This window comes from Plectropomus leopardus, chromosome 17 (genome assembly GCF_026936395.1).
Source record: "Plectropomus leopardus strain MGB_pleo_1.0 chromosome 17, ASM2693639v1, whole genome shotgun sequence".
NCBI classification, from domain to species: domain Eukaryota; kingdom Metazoa; phylum Chordata; class Actinopteri; order Perciformes; family Serranidae; genus Plectropomus; species Plectropomus leopardus.
Window position 1 is genome coordinate 3,149,482 of NC_142192.1, and position 15,128 is coordinate 3,164,609.

Consider the following 15,128-nt stretch of genomic DNA (forward strand, 5'->3'; position numbering starts at 1 on the left):
CATGAACATATTGCCTGAGGTGTGTCAGCCACACCGGGGGTTTTTATAGAGCAGAACAAGGACAGAGTTACAATGGGCTCAGTAAATATCATCCAACTGCAGAGCAGCAGCTCCTGCAGGTTCAGAACCACAAATATTAGATATTATATATATAATATTAATATAAGAAAATTATCTAAAAAAGGAAAAACATCCAGAAACTACATTTATAATTATTTTAATAATATATTCAAAATAAGTTACTATTTATAAAAGTCTTAGCACTTTTTTCAGGTAATTTCCTTTTTAAAAAAAAAACAAACTTTCTGTTATTTGCTCAATTTTAGGTCATCTTCATGGAAATGTTTAGTTTTTGATAATTTTTTCCCCAAGTTGCTTATTGCCCTTCTCCCATGTTTAAGAAAAAACAGCCGATTTGCTAAGGTTTCAAAGGGTTAAAGGTCTAGTGTGTAGGATTTAAGGGGATATATCAGGAGAAATAGAATACAATCATCATAACTACGTTTTTTTAGTGTATAATCACCTGAAAATAAGAATCACTGTTTCCGTTGCCTTAGAATGAGCCATTTATATCCACATAGGAACCAGGTTCTCGTTCACAGAGTTCCCAAAATTGTTTCTACAGCAGCTCAGAACAGGAGAAGTTTCAGCTGGCTGCAATCTGCAACTTCACCACTAGATGCCAATCCCACATACTCCACCTTTAAAAGCCAGCTCATTGATTTCCATATAAAAAAGAAATCCATTGGTGTCTGCCTTAAGATGAATTGCAGTACAGTCAGATGGCAGGCTCAGTAAATACTGGCTGTGTAATATAGAGATGCAATTATAGGGAGCATGGATGACGAGGATACACTGAGGAAACAGCCTGAAAGACAGACACACAGGCACAGACAGACAGACAGACAGACAGAGAGAGAGAGAGAGAGAGAGAGAGAGAGAGAGAGAGAGAGACAGTGGGGACCTGGGACATGAAGGATGTCACTCTGTATAAGCTTCTGCAACATGCAGCCGTCATTTTTCATCACTCTCAGGCACACAGGTCCTATTATTTATTGATGAAACCATGTGTTAAAAAGATTGTATTTTTTCAAATACAACACATTAATAAAATTCATAATGACCTGACCTTTGCTGTAATTAGTGTTGGAAAATATCCGCTGCTTGTAACGAGGGCACTGATCAGGATGAAACTGCAGCTGGCATTGTGTAGTTTTTGAGTACAATGTGGAACATGTTTCAATGCAAAATCAATGTCATTTTCTTTTGCATACAAATTTAACCTGTGAAAAAATGATGACATAATCTAAACTGATTTTGAGATATGCTGAACATAAAACAGATCACACTATTAATGTCTACAAAATAAGACATGATTCCAGAGAGGTCCTGACTCACACAGCTGGTTCATGGTAAACATGATTATTAAACTATAGGCTTGGGCGATATCATGATATTACAGTATACCAGGGTATTTAAAAAAAAGGTTTGTTTTTCAATACCGTCATGGAGACAGGCGCTCCTATTCCTATTAAACTCACTGTATGTGCACAGCGTGCACCATCAGAGCTCAGCCTCCAGTCTCTATTGGTGAAACAGGCAGCTGAGATGAAAGACACAGTGACACCTAGTGATGGAGGGAGAATTTACAGGACTGTAAACAGCCGGTGGCCAGCAGACATAGAGAGACTGTGGGGAATAACGGCGTGTTTTTTTATATATAACTTTAACTTTGAATTTAGGTTTTGGGGGGGGGTAATGTAGGTAGGTAATGTAAATATTACATACTGCCCAAGCCTATATTAAACATTCCACACACCCCCACCCCTGCCCCCCCTCCTGTGATAAATAAAGTACAGTCTCACAACTTCGGCATGGAAACTAAGCATCGTACTGCTGTGGACAGGGCTGCAGAAAAACATATTTTAGCCACATTAAAAAAAATAAAATAAAAGTAAATCAAAACCAGTTTAAGTGTACACTATATTTGAATATTGTCTCCTCTTTACCTGCAACAACAGCTGATGGAGGCAGCAATAGAGCAGCAGCTCCGCCATTCAGTGGAGTAAAATGACTGATTTTCTCAGTTGAGTCTGGTGTTTTTGATTGAATGGCTTTAAATTTCTATCAGTAAGGGCTGTTTCACAGCAAGGTAAAGCAGTGAAAATATTCCATAAATAGCGTAGGCTACAGTTGAGCTGATATTGATTTTTTTTAGGTGGCTTAAAACTAATCAATGAGGGCAGCGTTTGCCCAGCGCAGTTTGATTATGTGGACCTGTCAGTTTCCTTTCCTGAAGTTAAATAGTTATGACTGTGATATGGTCCATATCACAGACTGTAGAAATAATAAGGGTCTATAGCAACTAGCTGAAAGGGGGCATATCTCCACCTGCCGTGGAGGCCGTACTTCCGTCAATAAATTGATTATTCCCTGGTGTATGTAAACTGGGACAAGGACAGTAGTCCAATTAAAGGGCCAAATCGAGCTATAACCGTAGCTTCACTAAACTGTGCATGTAAACGTACTAAGTATTTATGCTTTCACATATACATTCATTTCTTCACTGGTTCTTCTTTTCTGTCTTTCTCAAAAGCCCTGGCAGGAGTGATGTATTAAGGCGATGCTCTCTTCTTCTCATTTCAGGCATGGGTGAGTTATTGAGGGCCATGTCTGACCTCCATTTTGATGTCCCTGCAACCGAGTAGCTGCAGCCAGTCTATACAGGACAGAGATGCAGCTCCCTGTTGTTCCAAAGTGGCTTTTCCTCCAGGAGTTTGAGATGATGAAGTAGGTTGAAAAGTCTTTCTGATGACACCCTGAGCAAAACGAGGCAGGAAAATGTGTTCAAAGCTCCTCCGTCTTTCATATTTTTTTAACTGGAAAGGATGGTAAAAAGATGCATTTGCAACAGATGACTCTTGAGAATGAATGAAAACTTTAAGTGTCTGCTCTGCATTTGCAAGTTTATGTTCCATCTGGGAGGATATGCAGATCAGTGGAGAGTCTTAAAAGTGTTTATTGCTGCTGCAGAGTGTTATAAATCCAGCGTATTGCTGTTGAGGTATGCTCCATTCGCTGTCTTCTTTCCTCTGGAGGAGTCCTGAATGTTGCCTCTCCAGCAAACACAGCACTTCCATTCCAGTACATTCAGTTCATGGTTGTTGAGGTTATTTGGCTTTATGGATATTATTAACAATATATTGAGCAAAGGTAATGACAAACATCCATTTAAGATAATGGTTTTTAACTGTTGCTTGCTTGCAGCTCAAGTGCGATCATTTACAAGAATGCAGACTTATTTTTAATCCTTGTGCATCCATCAAATAAGTGCGACACCTGTGTTCCTCAGGGCAAAAAATAATTCCCAATAAAGACTGCCATAGAAATATTATGTATTAATGTATCATTAATTTTTTTCTTATGAATACTTTGAGTAACTGCTGTTCTCGCCATACATAAAAAAATCATTCTGTTTCAAAATTTTAACCCCTTAAATGCCAGTTTTTGTGATAAGAACTTGATTTTTTATTTAAAACAAAAATCAGAGTAAAAAATGCTGCAAGGAACACAGGTGTGACTATTTGATTTACACAGTGCATTAAAGACTTCTTTTTTTTCCTGAAATACCAAAATTCACCCCATGGTTATAATGTATGCAATATGCATGACCACAACCAAAGTTATCCACAAGAAACAGTCCAAAAGGTTAAAAAATAACCCGAAGAAGACAGAAGGGTTAATAAAATGAACAAACTGTATGTTTAAGGTTTGTTCTGACAATAGAGCTTTTCCTAGATTTAAAAAAGTATATCTTTGGGTGTTCTTCTGATCCACTGTAAGAACGAGTACCTGTTTTTTTAGAACACAAAGGGAATCAGTGCCTTCCTACTTTTAGGGTAGTCTTCGAACTTAGCGATGTACCATCTGTAGAGAAAAAGCAAAAAGCAGCATTTTCTTCTGTTAATACAAGTATTTGCTTCAAAATGTGCAACACACTCCATGAAAACCTGCTTTCTGTGTGTGTGTGTGTGTGTGTGTGTGTGTGTGTGTGTGTGTGTGTGTGTGTGTGTGTGTGTGTGTGTGTATTATTCATACTTGTGGTGGGCCACAGCCCTGCTGGTGAGAACCACTGTGGTGAAGATGGCAAAGGCTGAACTGTGAACAGAGTGGCCAGCCAGAGCGAAGCCTGCCCACTCTGTTATCTCTCCTAAGAAGTTGGCTCCAGACACGTATTCAAACATTCCGCCTGTGGGTGGAAGACACAGGAATGAGGACAGGTATGCTTCTCCCTTTATACATTCACTGAGGCAAAACAATCCAAATATTCTACTCTGGAGAGAAAGACATAAAATATGATGGATCTTCATTTACTTCAATTCAATACTTAACTGAATGAGCAGTGGTATTTTAAAGAGACAGTTCACCCCAAAGTCAAAAAGACTGTCTTACCTGTACTGCTATTTATCAGTCTACATAGTTTTGGTGTGAGCTGCTGAGTGTTGGAGATATCGCCTTAGAGATGTCTGCCTTCTCTTCAGTATAATGGAACAGGAAGGCACTCGGCTTGTGGTGCTCAAAGAGCCACAAAATTAATTTGAAAAACTCAACAGCAATTCGTCTTTCCAGAAATCAGGACCCGGTTACTCAAGATAATCCTCAGACCTTGTGGTGAGTAGGGCTGTGACGGTAAGATATTACTGTGGTTTTGTGTTTTTTTTTCAAATGTATTTTTTGGCGCTTTGACCACTACAAGCCAAGTGCCATCTAGTTCCATTATATTAGAGAGAAGGCAGACTTCTCTACAGCCGATATCTCCAACATCCGGCAACTCACTCCAAAACTATCTAGACTGATAAATAGCACTACAGCTTAGTGAAAAAATGTTATTCGATTTTGGGGTGACTGTCCCTTTAATGATATCTATATATAAATTTTAGTCTGCACCCTGCCAAAAACTCAAAGGGCATCCACAACCAGCTCCACACTGACCATAGATGGCTTAGCGCTTGCTCTTTGACTCCAGCCATGTGTGGTGTTGCAACCCTCTGTGTGAAAATGGCATTCTTGACTGAGGGAATTCCAAATGTGCCTGGAAGTTCATTTGGAGCAGCACGGCTCACAACTTCCTCCCGCCTCGCCTTCTCTGCTATATTTTTCTTGAGGGTTCGGGCTGGATTGTTTCAACAGGTTCACTGCAAGTTCAGGCTCAAGGTGCTATTGTTGTGACTATGGTTGTAGCCAGGGGAGCCACTCTCGCTGTGAACCTGTTATGACTACTGATTCAGTTAGCAGAGGGAAAAAAATCCAATTCACTGTCTGAATTTGCCAATGATGTGATCTAAAAAGCAGCAATGTGGATTTTGTTTTGCTTTCCCCCATACATAGGGCCCTCGAGTCTGTTTGTCAAAAGGAATTTGGAGATGGGCCAAAATCTTGTTTACCCACCCCTCCCCTGTACTTGTCACTTCAAACAGAGTGTGCATCCATTTTCACACAGTAAAGGTCAAACACTCTGAAAATTATCCAACATCAAAACATCCATTCATCTGTTTTGTCAGTGAATTGTTTCCATTTTCTTGAGACACATAAAATGTATATGGCCTATCAACCCTTGTTTTAAAGGAACGGTTCCAATTTTTTGCTCGTTTTCTTGCTGAGAGCTAGATGAGAAGGTGCATTTCACTCATATCTGTCCATTCAATATGATGCTGGAGCCAGCAGCCACTTAGCTTAGCTTAGCATAAAACTGAGGTACACAGCTACCCTGGCTCTGTTGATTTTACCTTTTGTTTTGTATGGATTAACCCTTTAAAACCTCAGTGAATTGGTTTAATATCTTTCAAAAATGTGGGGAAAAGGCAACAAGCAGCTTGACTTTTGCCCAAAGACTTTGCCCAAAAATTAGCAAAAGAACTGTTAAAAAGTTACAATTAAAAAGTTACAGAAAATTACCTGGAAATAAGTGAGAAAAAAAAGAGTAAAAACAACTAAATTACCTAAAAACGTTCTGATAATGAAAAAATAGACATTTTTAGTATTTTATTATATTTTGTGGCATAACTTTAAATATCAAATTGTTGTATTTATAAATATATATTTTTGAACATTTTTGGAATTATTTTAAAAAATCCTCCCTTCTTCTTAAAAACAATTTTTTTTGGTAATTATAAGTGAAATACCTTTCACTTATTTCTGATTAATTATTTCTGTATTTAATGAGACATTTCTTACCACCTTTATCGTTGCCTTTTGCACCATGTTTTTGATACTAATCTGCTCCAGTTTCAAAGAGTCAAATAGCTTGTGAAAGGTGTCTGGACCGAGCACAGGACAACTGATGCCGATCGCGGTTTTAAAGGGTTAAAAAAAACTACGATACAACACATTAAATTTAACCGGTGTCTTTCAACATTTAACATTTTTTGAAACAATGTCCAAAACAGTAGAAGCAAATTGTGACCAGGATTCAAACATTAAAAAAAAAACATAATAAAAGCACAAAATGTCTCCATACTGCTTGTCTGAAGTAATCCAGGTGTCCTGAAGCCCCGACGTGCCAAGTTGTTTTGAATAACATCACTGGCGTCATGTTTTAAGCCTTGTTGTAGCCTGTAGTCCCTAGTGTGGGAGCCACATTCACTTTCGCACAATCACACAATACCAATGAGAGCTAGAGAGCACAGTAGTTTTAAAACCGACAAAGCTACTTGATGCTTGCTGCTAACTCTATAAGTTTCTCTCTGTGTGTGGGGGAGGCTCCCAGGTAGCATGAGATACCGCAAACGTTTGAACTCTGGTCACAAGTTGCTTCAATTGTTTGGGAGATGAGTGCAACACTTTTTCCCTGTGAACCTCCAGCAGTGATTTGTGGACTATAAAACTTCACCTGACTCTCCACAGGAATGAGGGTGAGTAAATAATGAATGACTTTTCATGTTTTGGGTGAACTATCCCTTTAACAGTGAAGTCCATCTCTGTATTGATCCCTTTCATAATGCTGTCAGATGCTTAAAGTTGTGAGCTGCTCTTTGGTGAAAACTATCACCTTTAGTGGAAGTAAGAGGACAGTGCACAAATGCCCTAAGCGGTTACATTGCAGCCTGTTTTGTCGCTGCCAACTGCAGCCCTCTTGCTCGATACTGGACCAGTTTCAAAAATTGTTGTTCCCATTAGTCACTCAAACACAAAGACATGAGAACATAAGGTTGAAAAACACACAAGTTACGCTTTAAAATAGTGAGCTTTAGCTGGAAGGCAGATTTTGTTACCTTGGTTACTGGACAGAACCAGGCTAGCTGTTTATGCTAAGCTAAGATAACCAGCTGCCAGCTGTAGCTTATATTTACTGTACAAACATGAGCATGGTACTAAGTAAACAAGCAACACTTTATTTAGCATGAATCTGGGATCAGCCTGGTTCAGACATACAGTATAATATCCATGTTCCAGTATGGGGCTGGCCTGCTGTCTGACATGATTACTATCAACACTGTGCGGTTTACAACATTTCTCTTTCTGTGTCAACTAAAGCAAAACTACACACACAAACACTCCGTGTACTGTGAGTCACTGACACACAGCTGAGGCGGACCAGTCACAGCAGCAAGAACCTTTTTAAACACTAATGTGAGGGTTCACAGAGGGCAAGGCTGAGAGGGAAAGATAACTATTGACAACCTGTGATTCTGCTTACACTGTGATCCCGTATAATCATGCGACCACACTGGAAAATTAGCATCTAGCGCTGTGTACGAGGACCGCAGAGCTCTGCGCCATCATGTGATTACTGCTTTCTTGACTTTCTTGTCACCCCACAGCGGCAGTGGAAAAAGGATTCAAACTCTAAACCTAAACAGAAGTATCGTCACAGTGTAAAATGTGCCTATAACAGTAAATGTCCTGTATTGAAAATTAAAAGTACGCCTTCTGAAGAATGGTCCCATTCACTCAGTTAAATATAAGTATTTTTAACTGTATATTGTCAAGGTTGGCTCCTGTAACTACTAACTACAGCTTTCATATACAGCACATAAAACAAAGCTAAAGTACAAAGTATATATAAAAGCAGCTCTTAAATACATGCATGCTCTCATGAAGTCTTCCTCTTTGAAAGTTAAATGTGCTGTAACTGTAGAGGAAGACTTGTTTGCTGTGGTGACAGAAATAATTCGGGCCCGGTGTTTTCTTAACTAAAGACCTTACCTTTGGGAATCTTGTAACCAGTCTCTCCAGGCTTCCTCAGGTTCCTCAGGATGTGGTCAGAGTGCAAATTCACCAGACAGCCGAGCAACCACAGCACAGAGCCTGGACATGAACCAACCAAAAGCTGTTTTAGCACGAAATCACCAAAAAGCCCCTTCAGCCAATTTAGGTTTACAAATCTGATATGTCTTACTTTTATTTCATACCATACAAAGTTATTCATGTTAATATTATTATATTGTAGTAGACCATATTTTATTATATTATATACATACCATACTGTACCATAATATACCATATTACATTTTTTAACATAGTTTATTGTAGTAATTAACATAAATTTACATTGGCTTTTATGATTTCCAAATTTTTCTTTGACATCCCCACATTTTCTTTGTAGTTGGCAAACAGGTGAAAAGTAAACTAAATATCAATAACAGTAATAATAATAATAATAGCTTACATCCTGAAGAAGAAAAAAGAATAAAATTAAGGAAAAAAATAAAGAAAATTAGCAAAGCTGATAAAAAGCTGTGGACTTTTCAATTCTTATTATTGTATTTACTCCATTTTACTCCATGTTTTATGTACTCCTCCTGATTTATAATTCTGTTAGTTTTTCCATCTCTGAGATGCTTTTTATATTTGATTTGCAGCTTTAAATAATGGGGAGGTGTGATTTAACCAGTTCCTTGTTTTCTGTTTCATTTTCCTGATTCTGAATATCCTGTATAAATATTTATTGGTTTCTTGTTCATTTGGTGATATGCCGAGAATTGTACATTTTGGATCATGTAACATTTGATATTCTATTATACTACTGCTTTACTATATTATGTTACACTAGATAATATTATGTCATTATTATTACAACTACAGAAAATGAGTTTTTTATGTGGAATCAAGCAATTTTTTGTTTAGTACCACAACAACTGATATTGTACATATAAATGATGCACTGAGATTGAGGTGGTTGTTTACATAGTATGAAACATTTAAGGCAAGCTTTTTATCAAGATAAACTGTGGATTTATAAAATTCATTTTTAACCGTACAATTCATTTTTCACTGCACCATTCATTTTTGAAGAATATTGGTAACACACTTACATTGTAACTTTGTCTTTAATTGATTTTGTATATATATATTTCTTTATTTCCACTCCTATACCAGCTGTATATACCACTTATTTATTTATTCTTCTAATTATTGTTATTTTATTTTGAATTTGCACATACATTGAGATGAGCAGATCAATACCACTCTCATATCTGTCGAATAGTAAGCTGTTTCCTTCTGGATTCAATCTTTGCGTTAAGCTCAGCTAATCGCCTCCCTGCTTCAGCTCCACACTTGATGCGCAGACATGAGCTCAGACTGAGCTCACTTTTCTCCCCTGACTCTCAGAAAGAGGGCAAATGTGCATAATGGCTCAATGTTGACAGTTCTATAAAAGTTACAGCATGTACAGGCGCCCAGTGGCTCAGTTGGTAGGGTGGGCGCCCCAGGTAGAGAGGCTGAGTTCTCGCTGCAGCAGCTGCAGGTTCAATTCCAGCCTTAGACCATTGCTGCATGTCATCCCCTCTCTCTCTCTCCCTTTTACACTATGGCTGTCCTATCTCAAATAAAGGCAAAAAGCCAAAAAAATCTTTAAAAAAAAAAAGTTACAGCATGTATACACAATACTCATCAATATCGTTACTGCATCAGCGCTTAAAATAACACTGCATAATTACAGTTACATAATGTTTTTGTGAACACATTATTTGTTCAGTAGCTCATATTTGGGCTGTTTCTGAGTTAAAATCTAAATAATAAGAAATGCTCTAATTCACTTTGACAAAGACAAATGTAACTTAACAGTGTAGTTACTGTATATGAACCTGGCTCAGTCCTCTGAATTGCCACCCACACTTCAGATTTTCTCCTGGATTCAAAGCAGCACCCCCGTCAGATTATAAGCCTCATTACATTTATTTAACACGATGTTTTAACTGAAAATTGGGAAATAAAATTGGTGGATAAGAGAGTCATAATAAATACTGAACATACTGTAAATTTAAATGTGATGCAATTTTTTTTTCACAAGTTTTAATAAAAGATGTAAGACTTTTTCAGTCAGTCAGTGTGCTGTGCAGTGTGCCTCTGGGGACGTTTCTTTGCTGGGGAGTGGGTGCTCTTGCCTAGTGTCTGCAAAAAATGTTGTTGCGTATTTACGATCTGTTGTCCGATTCTGTTAGCTTGTTTATTATATCACATGAATGCTGCTGTCACGCTGAACATCGTGCTGAGCCCCATTCAAACTTTAAAACTTTATATGGAAAAACAAAATAAATCGCAGAATATTTGTATTTAACGGCTGAATGTGCCTACACTGACATAATTCTGAGTTGGGTGCAGCCTTCAGGTTCAGGTGACTTTATTTCATACTGTTTAATCACCATCTTGATATGCCACACCTGTGAGGTGGATGGATCATATTGGAAAAGTTGAAGTACTCACTAATTTTATCAAATTTGTGATTAAAATTTGTAAGGAATATATTTATTGAGCGCATAAAAAGTCTTAGATCTTTAACTTAAACCTGTGAAAAGTGGGAGAGAAAACAGGAAAAAGTATTGCATTTACATTTTTGTTCAGTGTATAATACTTGTGCGCTTGTGTAACAGTCTGTTCTACTCTATTTGTCCTGCTTTAATATCCTTGTTCCCAGCTGTAATGTCGAACTTTATCAGAGCAAAGCATAAAAGCAGAGTGGAATTCCTTGTATGTGTACAATAAAACAGATTTTGACTCTGAAAGCTTTAATTCCACCCCAGTATTTTTATATTTTGCGACACTTGTCTGCTGAAAATGCAGGACTGTAAGAGGAAAGGGGGAACAATTACAGAGAAAAAAAACATAGATTTTAAATGGACAGTTTCCTGCATTAGCATGAACAGCACAAGGAGCCAAGAAAAACTGCTGAGCACTCTGAGGTTTTGGAAAGTGTGAGGAGCACCTGCAGGGGAGCAAAAGCCAAAAGAGGAAGATGGACAAAAGAGTTTGAATGACAGCTGAGTTGTGTGTTTAAGCAAAGGCTGCACATTTCATAGAAGTTAAAATGGAAAAGGAGAAGAATCAGACAACAAAGAGGGGTAGAAGGGATGAGATGTGAGAGGGGTAGGGATCCTGTTGTTATCCTGACTGTGCATTTTACTCGGTTCCTATATATTTAATTAAAACGTGCTATTTCTAACACTATTATTTTATGCTAATCTGCACACAAAAAACAATATCAGCCATTTACTTTTTTTAAACTTAGTCTCACCACTGCATCCTACACTGTTTTAATTATTTTAATGTCTGCCAAAGGCATTGATTATAAGCAATTCTTTATTTCTCTTTATTATTATATTTATTTATTTATTTTTCTCTATATTATATTTCTAGGGTTGCAGTGGTATAACATGCACTGTTAAAAAAATACTATTTGTTTGAACTTTTAACCTTCATTTTTCTTAAGTTGACTAAGTTTGAAAAGAAAAGCTGAATAAATAAATAAATAAAAAGAATTGTCTCAACTTGTCTTCTCAAATTCAGTCAACCTTTTTTTTTAGGCAGCATTGCATTGACACTAGCTTAAAATTGACAGGTATCCTACCAGGTACATTTACCTATCTGTGGTACTGGAAAAAAACACAACTTAATGGAGAATCTCAACTTTGTTTTAGCTATTTTTCAAAAGGACACTCTCTTCATTTCCATTTAAAAATATTTTTTTCAACTTTCATTTATAGTCATAAAAGACCCCCCCCCCCCAAAAAAAAACCCTATTTAAATTAATGTAAGGGTCATTGTAACTAATAATAATAATATTGTAATACCATGATATTGCAATATTTTCTGCACCATGAAAATCGCATACCCTTCCGCCCTATATATGAATTTGATTTTTAATTAGTGCTGTTAATCTATTTACATAGTAAAACGTGTGTCATGTTGTGTTACTATTGAAAGAGAAGTAGCAGAGCCAGAACACCAACCTGCGATGAAGCATGGATGTGTAACCCAATCTGCAGGGTACTCAGCATAATGGCTCAGGTACCTGATCTGCATGTAGCCATTATAGATGCAGAAAACAATGGCCAGGACAAATGAGACGAATGGCGTAGGTTTACCTCCTCGGATTAAAAACGGATAAATAAGGGATCTGCAACAAGACACAAATATTATTAACACAGATAAGTCATTTCAAATACTTGCTTTGGCATATTAATGTCACAGACTGTTCTATATTGCTTGTCCCTCTGAGTTGCTGTGGGACAGAGAAAGGTTTTGGGGAACTTCCTCTGGTGGAGGCTTGTGTGGAAATTTTGGTAGAGAAAATAAAATGGTGTCACACCATCTTTTGTGCTGCTTATTGTTTTATTACTTATTCAGTTAGGCAAACACAGGTTTTTGGTGACATTAACACCGATAAGTTAGGGACTGTACTCGATTTATCTTAGTAAGGGAGTGGCTCGGGTGTGACTAAGGTTGTTTTTTTTATTTTATCATTTATTTATTTTTTTTATAAAATCATGTCCCTTCCCAAAACTTGCCCTACTTGAGCCTTCCTGAGTGACTGGGGGAAAATCCTGGATGTATCAAGAAAACGAGATCTGAGAGTTCATTATAAACTATACAGAGTCTATTGTATAGTTTAGTTTAGTTGAGTCTATTAAGTTTATTTGAATCAGGGACAATGTACAAAATAACTTTAGTCTCAGAAGAGAAAAGATGCTTTCTACCAGATTTAGCTTACTAGCTAATTTCCATCTGTAGTCCCTGGGCAGGTAAGGGCAGCAGTAAAATACAGATCCTACCATGTGCAAAACACACACACACACACACACAGGCCACATTTCATTAATAATGTGAGCACATAAAAATATACGGATATTAAAATATTATAACCAATTTTCCCAGAGTTATTTAAAACTAGTACTTTAATTATTTTGAAGCAGAAAGTAAAAGAAGCATTAAGGATTAAGCAGCACAACTTGTCGTCAGTAGTCTCAGTGTGATTTGAGGATTCTTGAAATAACGTCTGTACACATGTGAAGCCCTGACCACTGGCTGTCTGACTGATCTGCTCTTTCTGTTATGAGGGTTTTTAATTTTGTTAATATAGTTGTTTAGGGTGACAGGTGAACTCAGCGGATACAGCGTCCCCGTGACTTCCTGTACAGACTGAAGGCTGCTGGGAGCATGAGTGTATTATAAAGAAGGCTGGAGGAGTCAGAAGACTGTCCCGCCTGGATCGCAGCTTTTGTCACTGTACACCGTGCTTTCGGTCACCCTGCTGCGGCCGCCTGATCTCGTAGTAGTATTTAATATTATCAGACTCTATATATTACATATTTAGTATTTAAAACCGCATTTTCACTTCACGGCCACATTGTTGAACTACATAATTATTAATATATTCATCATGTTATTTGAGGGGAGGAGCCTGGGCCCTCCGTTTAGCCACTCATGACAGTATTCATGCAAGCTGAACATTAGCCAACAGTGCCTCCAGGTTTAAAATCATCATGTAACAGGCTGCAATAACTCACCTCTGAGCATAGTGGCAGACGAACATGGCGATGAGTAGCTGGTTGGGCAGCAGTGATGTTTTTGCAGAGGATGTCCAAACGACCAGACACAAAGGTATCAGGAAGGCAGGGATCTCCTGGACGAACCAAGCAAACCTGGCGTTCACTGGAAACCCATATTTGCTGCTAGCATACCGCCCATATGGGACATTTTCAAAAAGCAAAGAGACGAAAGTGCCGAATGCCATAATAATCATTAGGTAAGCCATGCAGTCCAGAATGTACAGCTCCTCTTCCTCCGAGGAGAAGAGCCTGGAGAGCAGAGCGTCCATGTCGTCAACCAACCAGAAACAAACAATACCTGTTAGACAATGAATTGTATCATAATTACTGAAAAATGCTACGTACTACACGCGTGCGACTGCAATGGCAAACCAGGACCAATCACAGCTCCTGAACAGATGTGACAGTTGAACTTATCAGCCAATCAAAACGCTGGTTTTTGCACGTTCTTCAACGGCATGTAGGCGGTGTCTGATGTCATGAATAAATATTAATGAGGAATTCATTGGCAAAAAAACAAGTATTTTACCTAATAAAGTTTGTATTCCTAGCAAAAGATAAATTCATTTCGAGTATACTGAGTATAATCGAGAGACCTTTAAGGGATGACGTTTATTCTAGTGCACTAGTATAATCTATCCAGTAAATTACATAATTTTCAGATATGCAGATGCTTAAAACGCTCTCTGTGGGCAGGCAGATGAAACTCAAATCCATGTAATTTTTAAGTGCAAAATAACAATGAATTTTTGGTCTAATTTAAGTTCTCGTGTTTTCAGTAATTGTAATATCACTCATTATTTTATCCTTAAAGATACAATGTTATGATGACGATACAAGTAATAAATATCTGAAATATGTTGTTAATTTTTTTTTTTTATGGGGGATGTGTTTACCCATGAACAAAATGTTAAGGTTAGTAATCCACTTGCCATTTTGATGGCAAGTGGTTTAACGATTTTTATTGATTGATGTTTTGGTAGTATTATTATTTATTACAGTTTAAAATGATCTGTGCTCTCGTGTATTTTTATGTTCTTGATTATGTGACGTATTGTTAACATGTTTTTGTTAGATAAAGCAGTGGGAAAAAAAATCTAGGAATAAATAAAATAAAAATAATCTGCAGAAACCTCCTGCTGCAAACAATGGTGGCGCACAACACTATGTTATATTAGAAAAATGTACATTTGAGTGTTGTCATAATTTGAATGTTTGTTAGTTTTGTTTATATTGTAAACACACACACACACACACACACACACACACACACACACACACACACACACACAGATATAT

At 37.5% G+C, this 15,128-nt stretch overlaps 1 protein-coding gene across 2 annotated transcripts; it reads right to left on the reverse strand.

The window, feature by feature from the left end:
• Positions 1–1,017: 1,017 nt before the first annotated feature.
• srd5a1 (steroid-5-alpha-reductase, alpha polypeptide 1 (3-oxo-5 alpha-steroid delta 4-dehydrogenase alpha 1)) lies at positions 1,018–14,246 on the reverse strand. 2 transcript variants are annotated; one of them, XM_088090075.1, is made up of 6 exons: positions 14,175–14,246; positions 13,788–14,078; positions 12,231–12,397; positions 8,206–8,307; positions 4,099–4,249; positions 1,018–3,927 (listed from the first exon to the last, which is right to left on the reverse strand). In XM_088090075.1, the coding sequence occupies exons 2-6, from the start codon at positions 14,033–14,035 to the stop codon at positions 3,861–3,863; spliced, it is 735 nt and encodes a 244-aa protein (XP_087946201.1). In that variant the 5' UTR covers positions 14,036–14,078; positions 14,175–14,246; the 3' UTR covers positions 1,018–3,860. The 2 variants fall into 2 exon arrangements, with proteins under 2 accessions (XP_087946201.1, XP_042362445.1); XM_042506511.2 differs by lacking the exon at positions 14,175–14,246 and having other exon boundaries at positions 13,788–14,168.
• Between the last annotated feature and the right edge of the window lie 882 nt (positions 14,247–15,128).